Here is a 21481-nt window from a genome sequence, read left to right on the forward strand (position 1 = left end):
TGTCCATGTGTAGGAAAAGCTGTAGTTATATAGACTACAATGTAGAAATAAAACTTAAGAGCCTGCATCAAACAGAACCTAAACTACAATCACCTCACATTCAGAACACAAGAGGCCACTTCATTCTGGGCAGACAGAAGTGAGGCAATTAGACCAGGGGGTTTATGTTTTTATCTGCTGGTTCACACTTACCTTTATCTTATTCACTTTGTAGCCCCAACATCCACAACAGTGCCTGAGGTTCAGTAATTATCCAATAGATAGTACATGCACAGAAATATGCCTTATCTTTATGGGAACATTGTTGCTTTAAAAAAAATCAAACAGACACTCTGTGTACTAAAATTACTTTATTACAGTTGATTTTCTTTAAACATTTCCTTTGCTATGATACAAAGGATACTTACAAACAAAATATTACATATGACCTTGTTTTCGCTCTTATGTTCTGACAACTTGGTAACAGCTGTAAATGCACAATCTATACAATTAATACAGGTTATATATGAACTATAAGGTATGCTGAACCAGAAGAATACTGACAATATACTGTACAATAAGCCTTACCAGTTAGTGCTGTGGACCATTTCTACCAAAAGGAAAATGCACATCTGTACAGTCACCTTTACCAGCTGGTGCTGACAGTGAGGGAGAGGCTTCTTTCCCATTGCAACTCTTAAGCCTCCACTGTGGGCATCTGTTTGGTCCAAAAATTGAGAGGACAGTGTATATTTAAAATTAGTCATTGGAAAAGTGGTAGAACACCACACTTTCAACATAATACTCTCTCATCCAAAAATCAGTTCCACTGTTAAAATGACCACAAGTCTTTTGTTCACTATGAAAACCCTACAGGCTCCAGGGCTTTGGGAGATGAGAAGATGGAGGCTGCCAAAAAAGGAGGCAAGAAACCAAGCCAAAATCTAGGTCTTGCAAAATCATCATTTTCCCCTTCACCAAAGGGAACTAGAAATGTACAAATTCATTGATGAACCTCAATGATAACGTATCAGTTAGCTGATAACCCTCATTTTATCTGGACCCCTGACTTGTGGGAATAACTGAAATAGACTGTAGATAATATATACCACTTTCAGAAAAGAACCTCTTGCTTAGTTAAAATATTCCCTTTAGCCACCAAAGCTGGTCCTTGGCCATTACAGGTGTGCATTCATCTCCAATGGTCTACTCGGAAATGATAAGGTTACAGCTTTTTTTCTTTTCTTTTTTTTTTTTTAAATAAAAAAGCAATTGACTGAAGCATTTTCTTTTTTTAGTTAAATAGCAAAAATAAAAATAAAAACCAACCCCTGGCATTTGCACAAATAATGCAAATGGAGTGATATGGCCTTTAAGGAAGGGGTTAGTAGAAAGAAAGAGAAGAGCGAAGAAAATCCAGAGAAAATGATGTATTAATTTCTTCCTTTTAAAAAATTTCTACATGTGCAAAAAAAATCATGCTGTTTGAGGAAAACAAAGAGAAATGAGTACATAAAACTAAAAACATAAATAATGTTTGGGTGACTGGTAAAAGCAGAAACCAACCTGGGTTACAAAAAGGATTATACATTCAAGATGCTCTTAAACCCAGTGGGATAACTTATGTTAAAACTGTGTTAATAGTTACGTTAAAAATCTCAAGTTTGTTTTTAAATCTTCACAATACAAGCAAAGCTGTTTTAAAATATACACTATACATATTTCTCATAGTCCCTCCAACCTCATTAATGCGCATTAGACCTTTTCATATACTAAAACAAGGGGGTTCTGAAAGCTAAATTGCTCATAGTAACCCATCCATTATTTAAATGTTTGTCTGAAGTTTTAAGTTGGGTTAAAAACTTTAGCAGACTTACATAAATAGGATTTAGCAACACAAGTGTTAATTTAAAAAACTCTAAAGCATTTACAAATTATCAGGTTGGAACAGTCTGGGGACATTATATGCATTGTAAGTGTTATTTACATCAGAACACCAGAAACATCAGAAATTTTGTAAAAAATTTCCCTATTAAAAAAACCCCCACAAATTTGGAGATTTTTCTGTTCTAGCAAAGATGGACCTTAAAAGGAAAGGTACAATAAGATTATCTCCTAACAGGAACCCCGAACATCCCTCCCTTCACTTGCATTTTACCCTATGAAACCACTCGCAACTCGTAACAGGTTCATATAATGAATGCCAAGGTAATGATAAAACACCTTTTTAGATAAATTACTGGCCTTAAGTGGACTTTTAAGGAAGGTTTTCCCTTGTCTGTCTGGCTTGGATTTTGGGGACACGTGTAATTAATTGGAGGGGGCACTCTTAAGTAGGCACAGTTCCCATTTAACGTATAATGAAAGGTATAAAATGCTATTAGGATGAAGCGGTAGTGGTTTTTTGATAGTATGAAATGCAAGAAAGGACATCACCACATTTGGAATTGACACCAAAAGACAGCTGTCTGGCAATACACCAGGAGCAGCCAACATCTTGATAAATTATACATATACTTGTCAATGACCACAAAAAGAAAAAGAAAAAGGGTTAGAAGGGTTCTAATAATCTCCCAGGTTTTTAGATATGTGCCAAATGGTCACAAAGACCAGCCAGAATCTGTAAATGTTAGGCAGTTATATCCTTTTGAATCACATAATTCACTTCATAACCATGTGCAACTTATACTAACGATAATGTTCATGCCTAGGTAATGTATTTGGGGCTTAGGAAAAAAGAAAATGTGCCACTGAAAGAAACCTGTTCCCATATAACTGGTCTTCATGCTCTTATGTGGCCCTAATATACCTTGGACACTAAGCCAAGCCATGCAAAAGCAAAGAGTGCACATTTTCATTAACAAGGGTATCTCATTTCTAAACCACTGACCTCAGCGTTGCCATAGAAACATGTAACACAAGTACTGAAAGCATACAATTGAGGGTTCATGGATTTCTAAGAAATATATTTCCCTCATCTATGTTCACCAGTCTTCAATACTTTGGCTACAAGGCATATCAGAGAAAGGGAGGTTAAGTGGGGGTAATAACAAAGGAACATATGGAATTCGAGAAATAGGAGAAATGTTCCAGAAATGGATTAATATGCCTGCAATAGCACAAGTTCATTTTATTTGAAAATTCAGTTAAAGAGCCCAATAAATAGTTCCAAACCATAATGTTATCACCTGCATAATTTACATAAACATTAAAACACTTGCACTTTATAGACAAAATACAATTCTGTAAACATGGCCACTGGGGGAGGGGGGCTCCCTACCTCATTCATGATTGAGGATGTGTGATCATTTATATTAAAATTTCACTTAAAAAGATTTCAAACTTGACCAATGATTAAGCTTCATTTTCTCCTGTTTAACAACATTTAAGCATTAATTCTAAAAATATCACCTAAGATGGTTTCAGGGTTAGAGGCTAGGACCACAACTGGTAATGACAGCAACTCCTCTCTAGCTGGCACAGACCTATAAACTTTAGTACAAAAACAAAAAAATACAGAAACTAGGTCAATTTGTTAGCTACATATTTACAGATAATTACATGATTTTTCACTCACAACTGCTAAAAACTATGAGTGAAAGAAAACTGTGCAGGTTGAATTACCCGTACTTTGGGGAGAATTCTTGAGCATTAAGATACCCTTTTTCATTCATTCAGAAGTCTCAACTTCTCTCCATTTTTCATGACAAACTACCTATAGATGTTCAGATGAGTATATCCAGTGGGCATCCTGATGTTTCAGTGAGGATTAACCTTTTTCTCTATTAAAAGAAGAACCCCTTGTATATTTAAAAACAAAAACCAATACAACCAAACACACACACACACAAATGTCTAAAACTTCAACAAGTTTAGATTGCTTGGAAATACCTGACAGGGATGGTGATACAGTAAGTGGCTCCCCAGTTTTAATTCTCTGCCTTTATTTTCTTTAAAAGATAATCTACCTTTGGGTGGATGGAAGTGCAAGTTTAAAAACCCAAAACATGCAGATAAGGTGCATACTAACTCATGTTATTTCTTATGATCTGAATACTGCGATTAAGCCACATGGGTTCTCTTCCCTTATATGAGTGAAGTTTTGGAAATGTGACTATAAACAAGGAGGAAAAAATTAATCAACATGTCTTTAAACAGGGCTACCAGAATTCAGTAGAAAATATAAATCCACAATAAGAGTTCTCAGCTTCACTTTCTTTTTCTAGACAGTGTTTAATAAAACTCGATTCTTTACAAATTAAGTCATTTCCAACACAGACCTACTGTAGTAAAAGTGCAGACAACATAACCAGACACAGCAACACAGACTTCAATCAGTAGTCCTTACATACAAGAGGCAAGTCTGCTAAGTGTACAGCATATTTTTCATCCTTTAAGGAATCTGAGGATGAGAAATTTCCAGTTCTTAACAATTAAGAGTGAGTGAGTACCTTTTAAAAGGCAATGCTACAATCTGGTTGGGGGTACTATCATGTTCAATGGGGGAAAATGAAATAAGAGAATTTGTTTTTCTTTAATAATGGTCTATTTGGTAAATAGCTCAAAGATGATAGCCCAAGTTTTGACACTGCTCTTAGAGAAGGTGCTTTCTATATAAGGAATGAGAACCTCATCTTCCATCACTACAGGAGATTCACATTTATACACCTTAAATATATTATTTTCTGACTTGAATACACAATAAGACATTTCACATTGTGAGCATGGGACAAAATTCAGGACCACATAAACCTCAAGGAAAGGGTTGCTGTATTGGGCCAAACTTCTGCTTGAAGAGTAGTGGCTCAGGGGGGTGGAAGGTGCACAAAGAACTTACTATTAGCAAGCAAGAAGAGGCAGCTAAAGGGAGAAAGCCCCTCACACCAATACCAAATACCCCACCAAAAGGTGGCCATTTCCTGTTGATTTTACAGTTTAGGAGAAACTTAGATCCTTTGGCAGCAATTCCTTTCTTGGCTGCTCTGATCCTCAGCAGAATACAGTTATTAGTATTAACGTAGTAAAAAAAAGTTAGGAGGATCAATGGCATCACTACTAAAGAAATACACATGGAATCTATATAAAGATTGTGTGATTTGCGGCGCCAGTAGCTCAGTGAGTAGGGCGCCGGCCCCATATGCCGAGGGTGGCGGGTTCAAACCCAGCCCCGGCCAAACGGCAACAAAAAAACAGCCGGGCGTTGTGGCGGGCGCCTGTAGTCCCAGCTGCTCGGGAGGCTGAGGCAAGAGAATCGCGTAAGCCCAAGAGTTAGAGGTTGCTGTGAGCCGTGTGAGGCCACGGCACTCTACCGAGGGCGGTACAGTGAGACTCTGTCTCTACAAAAAAAAAAAAAAAAGATTGTGTGATTTATTGATTCTTTTTATCATCTCTGCAGAGGAAACACGATCAGTGTTCTTACTTTCCATGGTTCACTCTCTACATCCTTTATCTTTTGTTGTGTCACAACACCAACTCACTGAAACACTAACTGGCTTCCCTCTCTGGCACTATTTTACTGCATTGCAACTTAAAATTCCATATTTTACCTAACTTTCCACTCACCCAAGTGCTAAGAGGGGATTAAAAAGGAAATGATTGCATCTAGTGACTACCTTCTCATAAATATCAACCCAGAGTACTCATTCTTAAGAAACACATGCATTCTTGCCTTAACTGAGGACTGAAATAACAAAACCAAAACAAACAAACAAACAACAACAAAAAAAACACACAAAAAACCCCAGAACCTTAAGTGCCCTGATGGAAATGTACAATATGGTTACATCCATCTATCTATACACACATACACTCATATGTATATACAATATATACATACAAATGATATTAGCTATACCAAAAATGTGCATATTTAACATAGTTTTAAAAAGCCAGTAGATAATGGTATAATACAATTTATTTCCACTAGTGAATGGCACAAATGGAGAAATGCAAAGGAGGTGTTTCAAGTACAACAAAGTGATTTTTCACAGGTGAAAATAAATAGTATTATTCCAGTGTCCAACACAATGTATTCTATAAAAGTTTAAAATACCAGACACTTAGTACTTAGGGAAGTAGAAAGTCACTAAAGTCTGGCTTATGGTCTGAAAAAGACACTCATAGAGCTTTCAGTTTTTGAAAAAGGGATGAAAAAAACTGGTGGAAATGGAAGGGAGTATCCAGGACAGTTTCTTTAGTGTATTAAATGGTGTTTGATGTCTAGGCAGCCAAAATAGTTCGATTTACCAATAAATCTTTGACCTAGAGTACTAAGTATCTTACAACTATGGGTGTTGGCTTCAAATACAGAACTCTTTTATCTCCATGTATAAAAATGACTAGTAAGAATGGCAGCTCTGAATAAAAATAATAAACACATTTTTCAGCTAACATTTATATAATGAAAATACTTTTAGATATTGTAATTTGGGGTTAGAGCTGACTTTAATAGGGGGAAGAAAAAAATATGTGCAAAGGGAAGGGAACCCAATTTGGAAAAATATATAATAAGGTATGAGGCTTTGCATTTTAAAAATGCTAACCAAAAAGAGAGTGAGTGAACATAAGAAATATTTTACTGCCAGGCTCTGGATACCAGATATAGCATTTATGATTTCTGATATGCTAGAGAAATTTCCCGTACTTTTAATTTTCTTAAACACATATGTAATGAGTGACTGCTAGGAAGGAGGTAGAGTTAACTTGATCAAATGTTGACATTTGCACACTGATTCAGAAGTGCTTGCTCCTTCTTAGGGTGTGTCAAAAGCTTTCAGAATTTTCTGCTATAAGCTTTTACTCTGATGTTTCCTACTATGTATTAGTTTCCTCAGATGCTAAATCTCACAAACACACACAAATTAATGAATTTGAAATCATTTCTGGAAATTATATATGTATATTTTAATTACAATTAACTTAATGGAATAATCCAGGTGTAATCATGACCTCCATGTAAAACCAGTTGCCAAACAAAATGGATACAAAGCCTTATTGGATAAACATTTGGAGTCAGTATTCAATCATTCTTTCATGGATATGTATGATCTGAATGGACTCAGTGACTTGTCTAATTTAAGTCTACAACTAGATTTTAAACTGTATCAGCAATAGTTTTGGGCTTTAAGGAGTTTTGTATACAAAACTAATCTGCTTCCCTATTCTACCCCTTTTCGGTAGCACAGAGGGGCCAGATTTATGAATAATTTTTTAACGTATCAAATTCTATTATATTATTGATATTTTATTAAATTTGAAAGCTCTTATTTTCTTCCAATAGGTAGACTTCTCAATTTGTTTGAAATACTGTATATAATATTTGAATGCAAAAAGATTGTGACAAGAATAAAAGCCCCTTTCATTAGGTATGACAAGTACATTTCATGTTTATCTAAAAGTAGTGATCTGGAACTTGGCCAAGAGGATAATACATCTGAGTGCTACTTGAAACACTGCCTAAAATTGTTTGGGAAATCTATTGGTTTTAAAAAGATTTATATTAAAACACGAATTTTTCTTCTGATTACCTTCAAATGAATGTTGGAAATTCCTGAAGGTGAGGATTCATGGGGACAGACATACCTGGGGAAGACTTGAAATTTGGTTAAGAAAAACAATACTTCAACAGTGATCGATTATTATTTGGTCATTAGTTTGGTCTAGGCGAAGAGTATGGTTGAGAGGGACTAAAGAGAGTACTACCTTGGAACCCTCTGACTACATGAAAAGCTGGATCCAGAGTTAGCAGCAAAAGTTCTTCAAGACAACTAACTGGGAAGGGAGCAGGACAGTAACTTGTAGAAACTCTCATCTATTGCTGAAAAGGACATTTTTTTTTCCTTCAAGTCATATTCACAGCTCCCCAACCACCTCCAACTCAATTTCCATACAAACAATGGAATAACAAGTAACATCTGACTTTTAGCATTGGGTTCATCCTTCATTGTAAAACAAAACATCAGAACAAAACAAAACATGCCCCCCCCCCAAATGTTAGCTTTTGTCAAGAGATTCCTTGACCACTATAAGTTACTTTATTATTATTATTTTTTTTTGATTGGCCAAACTTACTAGTTCCTTTTCAGTAGTACTATAGCACTGAGGCTTGAGACATGCAGAAGTAGTGTTTTCTATTGTGTGATGTTAACATGATGCCAAATGGTCTGTAAGTCTCAATGAACTAGAAGTTTGTAAAGTACTGCAGTAACAAAAACAGCAATTAAAAATAGAAGACCTGCACATGCAGCAAAATCTACAGTGGTGATGAGGATTAATCAGCAGCTGGTAAAGTCATTGGCTCAGTGACTCCTGGTTCACTGTGGCAACTAAATATTTAAATAATTGGCTATTCTACTGTAAACAGGAAATCCCATAAGCCAAAAGGGGATAGTCAAATTATTTCTATGTAGTGTGATAACAAGTCCAATAGATGGCATCTTGCAAATATGGCATCATTCAAATACCTCTGGCATTTGATTTGTATTGGCTATATGTCTTTGTACAAACAAAGTAAAAGTACTTTTTGGGGTCTTGGGAGTATAAAGCTTAGCTAGGATGAGATATCACAGTATAAGCAACAAAACATTAGATATATAGACTCTATCTCCTCACTCTGTTGCTGGACATACCCATCAGGGCCCTTCTCGCCCTTCTGGTCTTTCCCATTGAAGGCTCACAGGTTATGTAATCCCCACACAACTTGTGATCTCCTTAAGCACCCCCATCTCACCATGACACAAAGAAGGCACAATTGAATGGACAAAAACCACCGACAAACCTATGATTCATTCAGAAAAACAAACTAAGCTGTTTTCTACCTTCGGAAAAAGTCAATGCAATCGTTTAGTGTTCATGAATTTCTTCTTCTTCTTCTTTTTTTTTTTTTTTACTCCAAATGACACTGAGAAGTCAGACCAATTTAATTAAAAAAAATACATTAGTCAGAGGATACAGAGGTATGTTCCAATAATAACTTATTTCAGTATATGGTGCCTGCTGTGAGTGGCTCATTAAGAATTTTGGATATGACAAAAGGCATTAGATTTTTTCAAAAACTTCTTAGAATACAGACACCCAAAAGTGATGACTCCAGCCACTTTGCTGCATTTTATTTTGCAATATTCAGAAAATACCCCCTATCTGCCAATTTCTTTTTATCACATGCACAAAATGTATATGTATGTATATATGCATATATATATACACATACACATATTTTTAATATCAATTCTACTTTTGAAAATTCCCCAAAAGTTAAAAAAAAAAACAAAAACCTGGCAGCCAAATACTATGACATCCCAATTAGTAAACACAAAACAGAACGCTTTACAAAAATGAATAAAATATACCATATGCACTTAGCTCCCACACTGTAGTACCCAAGTAAGGAAGCTGCTGTGACGATGTCTGTAGGCAGTTTCTTTTGGCAGACAGCTCCAGTGGAATTGCCACTCTCAATTATTAAGTTATGTATAAGACATGTGTGACCCATTGGATATTTGTGAAGTGACACTCGTGCTTCTGCTCATGCCCTGCTCTGTCCGTCCCCCAGAAGCTGTCCGCCTTAGAGCCTGGGGGCTATTGCGGACTCCCATACTGCTACCTCGAGGTACCCCTTGCATTGGCCCCGAGGGGTGACCCCATGGCTGGGGTCCACCTTGCATTGGATGGCCCCAAGCTTGTGGTGGGCCACCCATGGGATGACCCCAGTGAGGTCCTGGACCCCCAGTAGGATTGTGAGACCAACTAGAAGCTCCTGGGTAGCTGTGGCTGAATGCCTCAGGGGAGAGATTAGAAAGAACCATGTTACTAAAACCTAGTCTCATGCTTTCAGAGTCAAAAGCTTCAATTTCTCTCGCTTGGCGCTCCAGTAGGCTTCGTATTCGTTCTGTGCGTTCATTTTGCAAAGCCAACATCTCTTCTTCAATCTGTTGGAGGTTGGGTAAAGGAAGGAAAAATAAAATCAATTTATTTTTTAAAAATCTAAAATTTAGGAAGCAATTATTCAGCTTTGCAATGGCTCTTTTGTAGATATACATTTAAAAATCAAGAGATGTACTCTAAGAATCAGTATAATTTATATTTTTAAATGTGTAAAATCAAGGTAATAAAATCCATTGAAATAACATATCATGAAACCCGCACATTGTACCCCTTGAATGCACTAATGTACACAGTTATGATTTAACAAAAAAAAGAAATAAGAGAGAAAAAAAAAAAAAGAAATAACATATCAATGCAATTATCATCAATGGCTGCTAAATCCATTAGGCAAAACACTGGAAAACACAAAAGGGTAAAAGAAAATCAGTCTTATCAGGTACATACCATATGTCACTCTAATAAAATAAATATTGGTAGAGGAATAGAAAAATAGATTAATGAAACAGAAATATAATTAATACCCCAATATGTAGGGGTTTTTTTTTTTTTTTGGCTTTTTTATTTTATCTTGTTGCTTTTTTAAAAATTTTATTTCTTTTTTTTTTTTTTTCTGTAGAGACAAGAGTCTCACTGTACTGCCCTCGGGTAGAGTGCCGTGGCGTCACACGGCTCACAGCAACCTCTAACTCTTGGGCTTACGCGATTCTCCTGCCTCAGCCTCCCGAGCAGCTGGGACTACAGGCGCCCGCCACAACGCCTGGCTAAAAAATTTTATTTCTTTTTTTTTTTTTTTGAGATAGTGTCCCACCCTATGCCCCTAAGCAGAGTGCAGTGGGCGTGGTAGCTCACTGCAACCTCAGCCTCGGGCTGCGGGCACCCAGCTGCCTCAGCCTCCGGAAGCCGCAGGGATTACAGGCACTCACCATGAGGCCTGGCTGGGTTTTTCCATTTTTTTCATGAGTCGGGCTCTCACTGTCGCTGGAACTCCTGAGCTCAAGCAATTCTTCCTCCTTAGCCTCCCACAGTGCTAGGATTACAGGTGTGAGCCACCGCGCCCAGCGTTTTTTTTTTTTTTTTTTTTTAAGACAGAGTCTTACTCTATCACCTGGCTACAGTGCAGTGGCATCATCCTAGCTCACTATAACCTCACACTTCTGCACTCCAGCAATCCTTCTGCCTCAGCCTCCCAGTAGCTGGGAATACAAGCATGTGCCATCGAATCCTAATTTTTTCTAGGTGTAGTAGAGATGGGGTCTTGCTCAAATTCCTAAGCTCAAGAGATCCTCTAGCCTCAGCTTCCCAGAGTGCTAGGATTACAGATGTGATCTACCTCCTCCAGCCTAATTTGTACGTCTTTTTTTTTTTTTTTAAACAGAGTTTTGCTTTGTCATCTTGGGCATAGTGTGCTGGCATCATCATAGCTCACAACAACTTCAAACTCCTGGGCTCAAGCAATCTTCTTGCTTCTGCCTCCTAAGAAGGGGAGACTAGAGGCACCTGTTACCACTCCCAGCTAGTTTTTCTCTTTTTAGCAGAGATAGGGTCTTTTTCTTTTTTAAGCCAGTCTTGAACTCTTGAGTTCAGGCCATCCACTGGTTTGGGCCTCCCAGAGTGTTAGAATTACAAGCCTGAGCCACTGTGCCCAGACCCTAATTTGTATGTCTTTAATGGCAGTAGTTAACTCCATGGGAAAAGATGAATTGTTAACAAATAACAGCATAGACTCGGCACCTGTGGCACAGTGGTTATGGTGTCAGTTAAATGTACCGAGGCTGGCAGGTTAGAACCCGGCCCGGGCCAGGTTCTACAATGTATATATATGTTCTACAATGACAACAATTACAACTGCAATAAAACAAAAGCCAGGCATTGTGGCAAGCATCTGTAGTCCCAGCTCCTTGGGAGGCTGAGGCAAGAGAACCTCTTAAGCCCAAGAGTTTGAGGTTGCTGTGAGCTGTGATGCCATGCACTCTACCGAGGGCAACAGAGTAAAACTGTCTCAAAAAAAAAAAAAAAAGCAACCAAAAAACCCAAAAGCAAATAAGAGCATAATTGGCCAACTATCTGGAAAGAAACAAAAATGGAACACCATTTTACAACATATACCAAAATATATTTCAGATGCACCAAATCCTTAAGTGGAAAAAAGAAAAAACTATGATAACCTCATTAAAAGTTAGGTTAGGAAACTGTACATAGTTCAGTTCTGGAAAACTGGAAGCCATTAAAAATGAATATAGTTGATTGTTTATGTACTTTTTTTTTTTGAGACAGAGTCTCACTATGTCCATAGCCCTTGGTAGAGTGCTGTGTCATCAACTTCAAATTCTTGGGATCCAAGTAGTTGGGACAACAGACTCTCACCACAAAGCCCAGCTATTTTTTGTTGCAGTTGTCATTGTTGTTTAGTTGGCCTGGGCCGGGTTCAAACCGACCACCTTCCGTGTATCTGCCTGGCACTGTAACCACTGTGCTACAGGCACCGAGCCTATGTATTTTTGTTGTTGTTGTTGTTGTTGTTGTTGTTGTTGTTTGGGGGGGCGGGGGGTTTGAGACAGAGTCTCACTTTACTGTCCTCAGTAGAGTGCTATGGCGTCACAGATCACAACAACCTCAAACTCTTGGGCTCAAGTGATTCTTTTGCCTCAGCCTTCCAAGTAGGTGGGACTACAGGCATCGGCCACAATGCCCGGCTATTTTTAGAGACGGGGGTCTTGCTCATGCTCAGGCTGGTCTTGAACCTGTGAGCTCAATCCACCTGCCTCAGCCTCCCAGAATGCTAAGATTACAACAGGTGTGAGCCACAGCACCTGGCCTCCAGTTGATTGTTTACGTAAAAAAAATTATGTATATAAATATATGTATACACATAAATAAATAAATACATTTAATACATTAAATACATTTAATAAAAAAACTGTTGGAGAACAAGTTTTATAGATGATTAGACTAATAATACCTGAATGCATGGATCAACACTGATATCACTTAAAAGTGGGACTACTAGCTCGATGCCTGTGGCTCAAGTGGCTAAGGTGCCAGCCACATACACCTGAGCTAGCGAGTTCGAATCTAGCTCAGGCCAACCAAACAACAATGATGGCTACAACCAAAAAGTAGCCAGGTGCTGTGGCGGGTGCCTTGGTCCCAGCTACTTGGGAGGCTAAGGAAAGAGAATCACTTAAGCCCAGGAGTTGGAGGTTGCTGTGAGTGGTGATGCCATAGCACGCTACCGGGGGCGACAGCTTGAGACTCTGTCTCCAAAAAAAAAAGTAGGACTACTAGGGGCGGCGCCTGTGGCTCAGTGAGTAGGGCGCCAGTCTCATATACAGAGGGTGGCAGGTTTGAACTTGGGCCCAGCCAGCTAAAACAGCAATGACACCTGCAACAACAACAAAAAGCTGGGCATTGTGGCAGGCACCTGTAGTCCCAACTACTTGGGAGGCTGAGGCAAGACAATCAAGCCCAAGAGTTGATGGTTGCTGTGAGCTGTGATGCCACAGCACTGTACACAGGACGACAAAGTAAGACTCTCTCTCAAAAAAACAAAACAAAACAAAACTGGGACTACTAGATATTATGATTTTTTTTTTTTTTTTGAGACAGAGTCTGATTATATCGCCCTCTGCAGAATGCCGTGGTGTCACAACTCACAGTAACCTCAAACTCTAGGGCTTAAGAGATTCTCTTGCCTCAGCCTCCCAAGTAGCTGGGACTACAGGCACCCACCACAATGCCCGGCTATTTTTTTGTTGCAGTTGTCATCGTTGTTTAGCTGGCCTGGGTCGGTTTCGAACCTGCCACCCTTGGTGCATGTGGCTGGCCCGGTGCCGGCCACATACACTGTGCTATGGGCACCAAGCCTATGATATATCTCTTAATGTGATGCAAAAGGAAATACACAGTAATCCTTATGAAAAATTCTTGAAAGAAATTAAACAAAAAATTAATCCTAAATATAATCACATCTCTGGACTTAATTACTAATTTATACAAAATAAGAAGAGGCAAGAGAAAAATATGAAATGAGGGAAAAAATGAGAAAAAAATATGCAATCAGTCAAATCCAGAATGTTCAAATTTCTATAGGGCAAATGATTCAATCTATATTTTCAAAGAAGGAGAGCATACTCTTATGCTAAAATACCTCCAGCCTGAGCAAGAGTGAGACCTTGTCTCACTAAAAATAGAAAATCTAGCCTGGCTTGTGACAGGTTTCCGTAGTCTCAGCTACTCAGGAGGTTGAGGCAGAAGGATCACTTGAACGCTTGAGCCCAAGAGTTTGAGGTTGCTGTGAGCTATGATGATGTCACAAAGGGGTGAGACTCTGTCTCCAATTAAGCAAATGCGATGTTAGGACTTGTTTGGGCTCAATTGAAATAAATTAATTGTAAAGAAGACTTTTTTTTTGAGATAAGAGTCTCACTCTGTCACCTTGGGTAGAGTGCCATGGCATCATCACAGCTCACAGCAAGCTCAAACTCTTGGGCTTAAGTGATCCTCTTGCCTTAGCCTCCCAAGTAGCTGGGACTACAGGTGTCTGTCACAACACCTGGTTATTTTTAGAGATGGGGTCACACTCTGGCTCCAGTTGTTCTCGAACTTGTGAGCTCAAGCAATCCACCCCCCTCAGCCTCCCAGAGTGCTAGGATTAGAGGCATAAACTACTGCTCCTGGCTGTAAAGGCTCACTTTGTTGGTGTCTCAAACTAAAAGAACAATATTTGGTTTACTTGGAGGCTGACAGCAACCTTTATTTATTTATTTTTGAGACAGAGCCTCAAGCTGTTGCCCTGGGTAGAGTGCAATGGCATCACTGCTCACAGCAACCTCCAACTCCTAGGCTTAAGCGATTCTCTTGCCTCAGCCTCTCAAGTAGCTGGGACTACAGACGTCCACCACATGGCCCAGCTATTTTTTGGGTTTAGTGTCATTGCTGTTTGGCAGGCCCAGGCTGGATTCAAACTGGCCAGTTCTGATATATGTGGCTGGCACCTTAGCCGCTTGAGCTACAAGCACTGAGACAGACAGCAACCTTTAAACAGAACTATTTTGTTCATCTAGAATTAACTAATATTCACCCTGGTTCCATTTTTTTTCTTTTCGGATGCTTGTAACTGTTTCTTATCTGTGTTGCCAGTAAACACAAAGTGCATGGGTGTCTCAGTGAGTAGGGCGCTGGCCCCATATACCGAGGGTGGTGGGTTTAAACCTGGCCCCGGCCAAACTGCAACAAAAAATAGCTGGGCATTGTGGTGGCACCTGTAGTCCCAGCTACTTGGGAGGCTGAGGCAAGAGAATTGCCTAAGCCCTGGAGTTGGAGGTTGCTGTTAGCTGTGATGTCACAGTACTTTACTGAGGATAAAGTGAGGGACGGCGCTTGTGGCTCAGTGAGTAGGGTGCCAGCCCCATATGCCGAGGGTAGCAGGTTCAAACCCAGCCCCGGCCAAACTGCAACAACAACAAAAAAAACAGCCGGACGCTGTGGCGGGCGCCTGTAGTCCCAGCTGCTCAGGAGGCTGAGGCAAGAGAATTGCGTAAGCCCAAGAGTTAGAGGTTGCTGTGAGCCGTGTGATGTCATGGCACTCTACCCGAGGGTGGTACAGTGAGACTCTGTCTCTACAAAAAAAAAAAAAAAAAGTGCAGAAAATACAGCTATTAAGATTTTTAGTTTTTGTAGAAAGGGTACATGATCTTGGTGACTGGCAACTGACCCCAGCCTGCCTTGCAATCATGTACTTCACCTGAAATGTAAACATTAGCCCTAAAAAACAAGTAATATCTCACAACACTACAGATTTATTACCCCTATTGTTCTTTTATTCTTTTCTTTTTTCTTTCTTTTTTTTTTGCAGTTTTTGGCTGGGCTTGGGTTTGAATCCACCATCTCTGGTATATTGGGCTGGCGCCCTACTCCTTTGAGCCACAGGCACCGCCCCTTTTATTCTTTTAAATACTAAATAATTAGCAGGGTGTTGTGGCAGGTGCCTGTATTTCCAGCTACTTGGGAGACTGAGGGAAAAGAATCACTTAAGCCCAAGAGTTTGAGGTTGCTGTGAGCTATGACACCACAGCACTCTACCGAGGGTGACATTGTGATATTCTGTCTTGAAAAATAAATAAATAAATACTAAATAATTATTTGCATTTTCCATTATGAAATGAGCTTAAAGGGCTTTTTTTCTTGAGACAGAGTCTCACTCTGTTGCCTAGGCTAGAGTGCAATGCATCAGTCTAACTCACAGCAACTTAAAACCAGGTTCAATCAATCCTCTTTCTTTAGTCTCCTGAATAGGTGCGGCTATAGGTGCCCACCAAGATGCTCAGCTGATTTTTCAATTTTTAGTAGCGACCGGGTCTGGGTCTTGCTCAGGCTGGTTTCAAACTCCTGAGTTCAAGTAATCTGCTGCTTTGGCCTCCAAGAGTGCTTGGATTACAGGCATGAGCCACCTCATTCAGCCTAAGCCATATTAAAAACTAAAATGAATCGATGTATTATATTAATAAAGCCACTACTAACATTACTTCAATTCACTTTAAGTAGGATTTGTCCTTTTTATTTTATTCAACATCCCATAAATATTTTTCCATATTAATGTTGTTTTTGTAGTCATCATTTAAATGGCTGAATAAGAGGTTTGGCAATGTTTACTGAATTGTAAACCGTCTATTTTATTTTATTTTTGAGTCAGAGTCTCACTTTGTCACACTGGGTAGAGTGCCATGGTGCTATAGTTCACAGCAACCTCAAACTCTCAGGCTCAAGCAATTCCCTTGCCTGAGCCTCTCCAATAGCTGGGACTGCAGGAGCCCACCACAACTCCCAGCTATTTTTAGAGCCAGAGTCTCACTCTTGTTCAGGCTGGTCTCGAACTCCTGAGCTCAGTTAATCCAACTACCTCGGCCTCCCAGAGTGCTAAGATTACAGGAGTGAGCCACAATGCCCGGCCTCAATGCTATTATTATTTTTTTGACACAGTCTCTCTATTATCCCAGGCTAGAGTGCCATGGTATTAAGCCTAGCTAACAGCAATCTCAAACTCCTGAGTTCAAAAGAGTCTCCCGTCTCAGCCTCCCCAGTAGTTGGACTCCAAGCACCCGCCAGAAACCCTAGCTAATTTTTTTTTTTTTTTTTTTTTTTTAAGAGAGATGGGAGGCTCACTCTTGTTCAGGCTAATCTTGAACTTCTAAGCTCAATTGATCCCCCTGTCTTGGCCTCCCAGACTACTAGGTAAACCATCTATTTTATTTTAGATGGTTAGGTTATTTTAAACTATTATAATGTATGTTTTATTAATATATTTATGAATAATGTTTTCCCTATATTTTGGATTTATTTTCCTTGGCATAAATGTTCAAAGGTTTTTTTTTAAATTAAATCATAGCTGTGTACATTAATCATGGGGTATAACGTGTTGGTTTTATACACAATTTGAAATATTTTCATCAAACTGGTTAACACAGCCTTCACGGCATTTTCTTAGTTATTGTGTTAAGACACTTATATTCTACATTTAGTAAATTTCACATGTACCTTTGTAAGATGCACTAGACATGTGGTCCCACCAATTACCCTCCTGTTCAAAGGGTTTTGAATACTTAACTTTTCCAAAGCTCAACACACAACTCCAAGTGACTTTCTAAGATGCATTAGCAAAGTATAGGAATGCTACTGTACTTTCAACAATGAGTACTGATTTTATGCCCTTACTTTATTAGGCTATGTATAACATGTAAGCTTTGGTTCATACAGTGTCAATTAAGTTTTTGAATTCATCCTAGAAAAAAATGCTATATGTTTCATTGCTGAATATACTACAGTCACCTTTGAAGTCCTCCCCTTGGGAAGCTATGCATTGACTCCAGTGCCTAGTCCACCCTTGAAAGCAATTTTGGAACTCTTTTTTCTGGAATGGCTATCAGAACTATCATCATATGAGGTCAATGAAGCTCATGACCTCTCCTAGACAAAGGCCCATGAAGTGTGGACCAGGCATTGGTGTCAGTGCACAGCTTCCCAAGGGAGTGTTTCAAAAAGGAAACATAGTGATATTCAGGAAAAGAAAGAAAGAAAGAGGGGAGGGAGGGAGGGAGAAGAAGAGGAAGAGGGAGAGGGACAGAGCGATAGAAAGAGAGGAAGGAAGGGGGGGAACTGTGCCTAAGATGCTAATTAGCCCTGCGTAACACTGAGCCACTAGGTGGAGCTAAAATGACAACTGTACTTTATTAATACCAATTAGGGAGTTTTTCTTTTAGTGATAATTTTGAATCTTCAGAGACAGAAATTTAACTCTGGGAGGCTGAGGCAGGAGGATCACTTTGAGCTCAGGAGTTTGAGACCAGCCTGATCAAGAGTCAGACCACTCCATCTCTACTAAAAACAAAAATTAGGCAGATGTTCTGACAGGTGCCTATAATCCCAACTACTCTGAAGGCTGAGGCAGGAGGATTGCTTGAACCCAGGAGTTTTGAGGTTGCTGTGACCTAGACTACTAGGCAACAGAGTGAGACCCTGTCTCAAAAAAAAAAAAAAAAAAAAAGAAAAAGAAATAAAAAGGAGAGAGAAAAACAGGACTTTAGATTGAATTTAATTATTTTTTTTACAGCAGACTTTCAGTTTTCACACCTATTAAGCCATGAATTCGTAGAGAAAAGCTTCTAGGAGCTCAGGGTCCTTTCCATCAAATGTGACAAAGCTTGCTATGCCTATTATGGCATAAATTCATAGGGAATAGGTTCCAGCACCTTTTGCCCCCATTCAACTGGTTCTTTTGGTTTTCCTGTGTGGCTACCCTATACGCCTATTACGCCATGAATTCATAGGTTCCAGCAGCTCAGGCTCCTTTCCACTGGTTCTCAACAGAGTGAGCATCTCTGGGTAGAGCTGGTGCTTCAATTGAACTCAAGTACCTTTCTCTTTGGCTTCCTTCTTTTTCTGATCATTTTCCTTCACATGTTTTAGGAAACTATCTTGGTCTTAGAATGCTTAATATGCTCAATATGAACATTAATCCTCTTGGCAAGAATCTTGCCCTTGTTTGTTTATAACAATGCCAACAGCATACTGGGTAACACACTGTAGACGCTTCCAGTTTTGTCATGGTAGCATCTGTGTGGTATGCCTTTTGAACAGTACCCATTCTCTGATGTCTACAATATCACCTTTCTTGTAGATCTGCATGTACATGACCAAAGAACAACTCCGTATTTTCTAAAAGGCCAAGAGAACAGGTATCAGGTGCCTTTCCTCTTTCCCTTTGTGTTTGTAACTTGGGTGAATTATGGAAGATGGTGTCTCAGGCAGAAAGGAAGCAATTTTTTTTTTGTTTGTTTGAGACAGAGTTTTACTTTGTTACCCTCGGTAGAGTGCTGTGTTGTCACAGCTCACAGTAACCTCCAGCTCCTGGGCTTAGGCAATTCTCTTGCCTTAGCCTCCTGAGTAGCTGGGACTACAGGCACCCACCACAACGCCAGGCTATTTTTTTGTTGCAGTTTGGCCGAGGCCGAGTTTGAACCCACTACCCTGGGTATATGGGGCCGGCGCCCTACTCACCGAACCACAGGCGCCACCCTAATTTTTTTTTTTTTTTTGCAGTTTTTGGCCAGGGCTGGGTTTGAACCTGCCACCTCTGGCATATGGGGCTGGCACCCTACTCCGTTGAGCCACAGGTGCTGTCACCTAATTTTTTTTTTTTACAACGTTGTTGACATCACTCCTCTGCTAATACTGAAACCTGGGTGAGAAGGCACTCAAATGAAATACAGATTATGCAGGCAATGATGAAAGATGAGGGGATTTCATTTTTTTTCTTACAGAAAAAGATAAATCCCTGGGCTCTGATCTATTTCAACTGGAAATGATCCTTTAAAGGTGTTTGGAAATGTCTCTTGGTTGGTCAGGATTTAGATCGCAGATTTTTCTTAGAAGATATGGTAAGTAGGAGTTGCAGTGAATATCAGTGACGGCCGTACCCCCCTCAACCAAGGCACACTGGGAAAAGATATTAATCTAGAATGCTAGGATGCTCTTTCCCAGGCAGGTTGCATAACTACACAAATTCATCTATTTGATAGGGAATGGAGACCCAAGGAGGATCAGAGTCCCCTAGACATATCTACTGAATATCAAGAAGCTGAGAATCCCATAATGAACACAGAAAGACCAGTCCTTCCAGATTTCTTTCTTTCTTTTTTTTTTTTTTTTGTGGTTTTTGGCCGGGGCTGGGTTTGAACCCACCACCTCTGGCATATGGGACCAGCATCCTACTCCTTGAGCCACAGGCGCTGCCCCCTTCCAGATTGCTTAATGCCCAAAGGCGCATGTAAGATGCATCCAAATTTCTAGGAGTCAGTGGATGAGGGTCTGCAGCACTTATGGATAAGGGCGTTTCTTCCTCCTACACCAAAATAGCCTGGTTTGATGCTCCTGATGTTAAACTTGGCTGAGTGTGTTGTTGCTGCTGCTACTTCAACTTCTTCCATTTGACACACTCATTCATGAACCAAGTCATTATTACTGATTCAACAAGTGGATCCTTGAAGCCAGTCAGTTCCTCTGCAGCAACCCAGTTCGACTGCGTGGTCTTCTTGAAGTATTCTCTCAATACTCTTAGTTGTTCTAGACTAAAGGTTGTGTGGTGTAGATGAGAATCCTTTGGCTTTGCTAACTTGATAGTACATGTGACACCCCTTAAAAGTACAGAACTGAGCTTACTCTGTGTCTCATTTAATTAAAAAAAAATTTTTTTTGAGACAGTGTCTCACTTTGTCACCCTTGGTAGAGTGCCGTGGCATCATAGCTCACAACAACCTCAAACTTTTGGCTCAAGCGATTCTCTTGCCTCAGCCCCCCCAAGTAGCTGGGACTACAGGCACCCGTCACAACGCCCAGCTATTGTCTTACTTTATTTTTAATTTTTTTTGAAACAGAGTCTTGTTTTATTGCCTGCTTTGATACAATGGCATCATGATAGCTAACTGCAACCTCAAACTCCGGGGCTTAGGTGATCCTCCCCACTTAGCTTCTTAAATAGCAGGGACTACAGGTATGTGACATCACACCAAGCTAATTTTTCTAATTTTTGTAGAGATGAAGTCTTACTAGGTACTATGTTGCTCAGACTGGCCTTGATCTCTTGACCTCAAGAGATTCTCCTGCCTTGGCCTCCCAAAGTGCTAGGATTACAGGCATGGGCCATTGTACCCGGCATAGATTGAATTTTAAATATGAGATTTGGAATGAGACAGATTTAGAATATCTGTATATGGGCCAAATTAGATTTTTCAAAATTCATATGTATTATCCTTCCCATCTTGAATGAGAAACATAATTGAGATAATTTCTACAAGTACCTCTCAAAGAAGCCACTAATAAAGACCCTGTGGCCAGAAAAATAGTAACATCTTATTTAGGTGGTATTTTAAGAAGGTATGTTATCTTTTTTTTGAGACAGAATCTCACTATGTCGCCTAAGGTAGAGTGCCATGGCGTCACAACTCAAAGCAACCTCCAACTCTTGGGCTTAAGCGATTCTCCGGTCTCAGCCTCCCAAGTAGCTGGGACTACAGGTGCCTGCTACAATGCCCAGTTATTTCTTGGTTGCAGTTGTCATTTTTTTTTT

The 21481-nt window shown here is 39.6% G+C and overlaps 1 protein-coding gene across 1 annotated transcript in view; it reads right to left on the reverse strand.

The window, feature by feature from the left end:
* Window positions 1-331: 331 nt before the first annotated feature.
* TAOK1 (TAO kinase 1) overlaps window positions 332-21481 on the reverse strand; it is a 156704-nt gene continuing 135554 nt past the window's right edge. The window contains exon 20 of the mRNA XM_053570912.1: window positions 332-9905. Coding sequence (XP_053426887.1) covers window positions 9444-9905 — 462 coding nt within the window. The 3' untranslated portion in view covers window positions 332-9443. The remainder of the gene's footprint in view (window positions 9906-21481) is intronic.

This window comes from Nycticebus coucang, chromosome 18, assembly GCF_027406575.1.
Source record: "Nycticebus coucang isolate mNycCou1 chromosome 18, mNycCou1.pri, whole genome shotgun sequence".
Classification (NCBI taxonomy): domain Eukaryota; kingdom Metazoa; phylum Chordata; class Mammalia; order Primates; family Lorisidae; genus Nycticebus; species Nycticebus coucang.